This window comes from Genypterus blacodes, unplaced genomic scaffold (genome assembly GCF_046128005.1).
Source record: "Genypterus blacodes isolate CSIRO-AG114 ecotype Tasmania unplaced genomic scaffold, CSIRO-AGI_Gbla_v1 ptg000062l_1, whole genome shotgun sequence".
Lineage (NCBI taxonomy): Eukaryota > Metazoa > Chordata > Actinopteri > Ophidiiformes > Ophidiidae > Genypterus > Genypterus blacodes.
Window position 1 is genome coordinate 670,901 of NW_027466874.1, and position 3,784 is coordinate 674,684.

The 3,784-nt window shown below is 49.9% G+C and overlaps 1 protein-coding gene across 1 annotated transcript; it reads right to left on the minus strand.

Moving 5' to 3' along the window:
• Nucleotides 1-2,056: 2,056 nt before the first annotated feature.
• Nucleotides 2,057-3,568, minus strand: foxq1b (forkhead box Q1b). Its single transcript, XM_076154538.1, has one exon. The coding sequence runs from the start codon at nt 3,378-3,380 to the stop codon at nt 2,508-2,510; it is 873 nt and encodes a 290-aa protein (XP_076010653.1). The 5' UTR covers nt 3,381-3,568; the 3' UTR covers nt 2,057-2,507.
• Between the last annotated feature and the right edge of the window lie 216 nt (nt 3,569-3,784).

Sequence of the window (3,784 nt, forward strand, 5' to 3'; positions counted from 1 at the left end):
ATTTGCCAAAAGTGATAAATGCAGCAAGTGCTTCGAATATTACCAAAACATTGCTTTTATTGAATAAACACCTTGATCCTGTTTTCTGTCTTCTCTCTCTGTGGGTTATGAACCCAACATGGCAGCAGCACTGAGAAGGGCTCCTTCTGCCGCGCAGCTCCTTTTATTTGGCCTCTGGATCTGCGGGTCGCTCCGCCTGCGTTTCCTGCTTTGGTGCTGCGGGGTCAGGGGGGCTGCGGGGGCCTGCGGGGGCTTCCTAACATTGTGCCTACCGTAAAGGGCCGGGCCCGGGTTTCCCTCCGGCAAGCTGTGGTACGCGGGCCTAAACCGAGCCGGTGAACAGACCAGGTTTCCGCTCTGAGGCTGACGTAACAGACGTGACGTCCGGGCGCACAGGTGTGCTGTTCCGGTGTTTCACCTGCAGGTTGCAGCATTGAGCCTGAAAAGAGCAGGAGACTCACCTGTTACCTGGATGAACACACGTACACACACACACACACCACCCGCCCCTGCACCGCCTCAGTATCCAGCACCCTCAACATCTAGCCCCGTGGTCACTATGGTAACCGCCCAGCCTTGTTCCTTCTCCTCCATTTCTCTGTCCCCCATACAGACACGGCACTCCCACAACACACACACACACACACACACACACACACACACACACACACACACACACACACACACACACACAGACACACGCGCGCGCGCGCGCAGATGGAGAGAGAGAGAAATACACGCATAGAAATACACACTGATGAACATATCTCCCCCCCCCCCCCCCCCCCCCCCACACACACACACACACACACTCAAACTGCACCCACCACTGTCTGTTGGTGTAATTTGTGTCACATAAGTACAATAATTGATTTAATTTAATTAGTTAATTATTTATTTCACACAAATCCTCACAAAAAATAGTAAGAAAAGAAAGAAAAAGAAAGAAAAGGAAGTAGCAATATAAATATACTGTATGTATATATAGGTAGCCAAACACATTAACAGTGATGGGGAAATAAACGTCTTAAAATCTTTAGGATGAAGTATAATCTATTAAATCTATCAATATATAGCATAAACATGTATAATCTTCAAAAACCAGGATGATATAAACTTCATGTACATAATCTTCATCATTCAGCTTTAGATGTGTTTGGTTTTTTTCTCTGAATAACAACAACTAACTCCATCAGTGTGCTCAGTCCCTTCACAGCTGCTCTAAAGGAAGAACACTCTGTATACAGTGTGTGTGTGTGTGTGAATATAGACTCGGATCAATTATGAAAGGATTCATATCAGTGGATTTATTAGAAAATGTTTTTATTCAGGCCTGCAAAACAAAACTGATGTGATTCACATGAGAGCAGGTTTGATCTCTGAGCATGAATGTTTCAAACTGAAACCAAAGAAATATGGAGAATTTAGATGAATTATTCAATATATTATGTAACATGTAGCATAAGGTGGGCGTGGAGAGTAACTACCCCCCCTACACCTTAGACTTTATGATTTTAAGGTGCTAGTTTAGATAAACAACAAAATGCTTTAATAAACAAACTGCTGCAAAAATATCTTTGAACAGCTGAGCTGTGTAAACAATCTACAATAATGATAATGCAATAACTATATAATAACAATAATAATACAAATTATAATAATAATGCTATACTTGATGAGCTCCCCTGTGTGTTTGTGTGTGTATCAGCTCTGTAGGTCATATTAGCAGGCCTGTGTGTGTGTGTGTGTGTGTGTGTGTGTGTGTGTGTGTGTGTGTGTGTGTGTGTGTGTGTGTGTATCAGCTGTTTGGGTTATGCTAACCGGCCTGTGTGTGTGTGTTTGTGTATGTGTATATGTGTGTGGTGTGTGTGTGGTTCGCTTTTTGCTTTATTCTGACGCGATGATAATGATCAGCAAACTGCATCTCAAAGGACCCGAAGGGGCTCATAATTACATGTATATGACACTGATCTCCCTGGCTGTGATCAGAAACATCCAGTGTGTGTGTGTTTGTGTGTGTGTGTGTGTGTGTGTAATAACTCTCTGAGCATCACGGTCCCATTGACGTTTTTATTCATAAAAATACCAACATGCACGAATCAATCTGAGGAAAACAACACAACATTCATGCGCTTCTAGTGCAGCTGCAGGTGACACACACACACGCTCACACGCACGGATGCACACACACACACACACATACCGCAGCACAGTCAACATTTTATATACAACAATATTTTATACAGCAGGTCATGAAACATTCAAATATAAATAAGATAAGAGTTTTATCTTTCAACATTTGGCACTTTGCTGCCGTCGTACAGTAGAAATGACCAATGAACCAGAGATACACGAATATTAACACACACACACACGCACACAACCGCAGCTATTTGTCTCTTAACCACACACACACACACACACACTACAGCTCTGACAGCACGTGGTGTGTGTGTTTATGTGTGTTTCTCTCCACACGGTTGCACTCGTGGTGAGCTCCATCAGTTCTATGACAGCAGGAAGTCTATGTGGAAGCTGCCGCGCCCCCTGCTGCGCCCCCGCACCCCGGGGCCCGGAGCCGCCGGCCCGCCCTGGGCACCCTGAGGTCCCTGGTGCAGGTACGTGAAAGCGTCCCTGCCCGCCTCTGACGCGCTCTGGTAGGCGTGCTGAGGGTAGTTCAGAGCGTAAGGTAATAAGTGGGCCCCCGGGGGCCAGTAGACCCGAGGGGGCTCCGTGTCCTCCCTCCTCAGGAAAGGCTTGCTGAGGATGCTGTCAATGGCGAAGGAGCTGGAGAACTTGGCCCCCACCCTCTCCTCCGCGGCGGGAAGGCGGGTGTCCTCGCTGGGGGGGTGGATCTCCGGGCTCTCCTGCTCCTTGGGGGGCCTCTTGGCGATGCGCTTCCTCCTGCGGCGGAACACCCCGTCAGCGAAGGTGTACTCGCTGTGCGGGTTGAGCATCCAGTAGTTGTCCTTGCCCCAGGGCCTGGAGGGGTCCCGCAGCACTTTGAGGAAGCAGTCGTTGAGCGAGAGGTTGTGCCGGACAGAGTTCCTCCAGCCGGTGTAGCTGCCGCGGAAAAACGGGAACTTCTTCATCAGGTAGTCGTTGATCTCCGCCAGCGTGAGGCGGCCGCTGCTGGACTCCCGGATGGCCATGGCGATCAGGGCGATGTAGGAGTACGGGGGCTTGGGTCTGCGGGTGTAGGGCTTCCCCTTGCTGCTGTCCCCGCTCTGTGTGACAGGTGCCGGGCTGTTGGCCACGCAGTCCCCGTCAGAGCCCAGCTCGTCTCCGGACAGCGGGGACGGGACTCCTCCCTCCGTGTCCACGCACAACTCCAGCGGCTTCTGCGCAAAGTGGTGCGCAGAGAAAACTTCAAGTTTCATGTTTCCCCCCCAAACAGCGGCTGAGCTGCGGCTCTGCTGAGTAAAGTTGGTCCCGGCGGGAGCGGAGCAGGTGTCAGGCGGCGGAGGTGTGTATGTGTGTGTGGGAAGTCTGTAGGGACTCTGAGTCCTTAGTCTGTAGCGGCTGAGTCCCGATCTGTCTCCGGAGACACGCGTGTCTTCCTTTCATATAATGGCTCAGCGAGGGACGGCCCACAGGCGGGGTTAGAGCGGAATCCATTCAAGCGATTGAGTGATATAATGTATGAATGTTTACAATGGGGACGCGACCGTGACACGCCAGAAAAAACACGGAGGGGGTGAGAGGGAGGGAGAGAGGGAGGGGAGAGGGAGGGAGGGAGGGGAGAGAGAGAGCAGGTATGAAAAACAATCATCTCTCATCTATT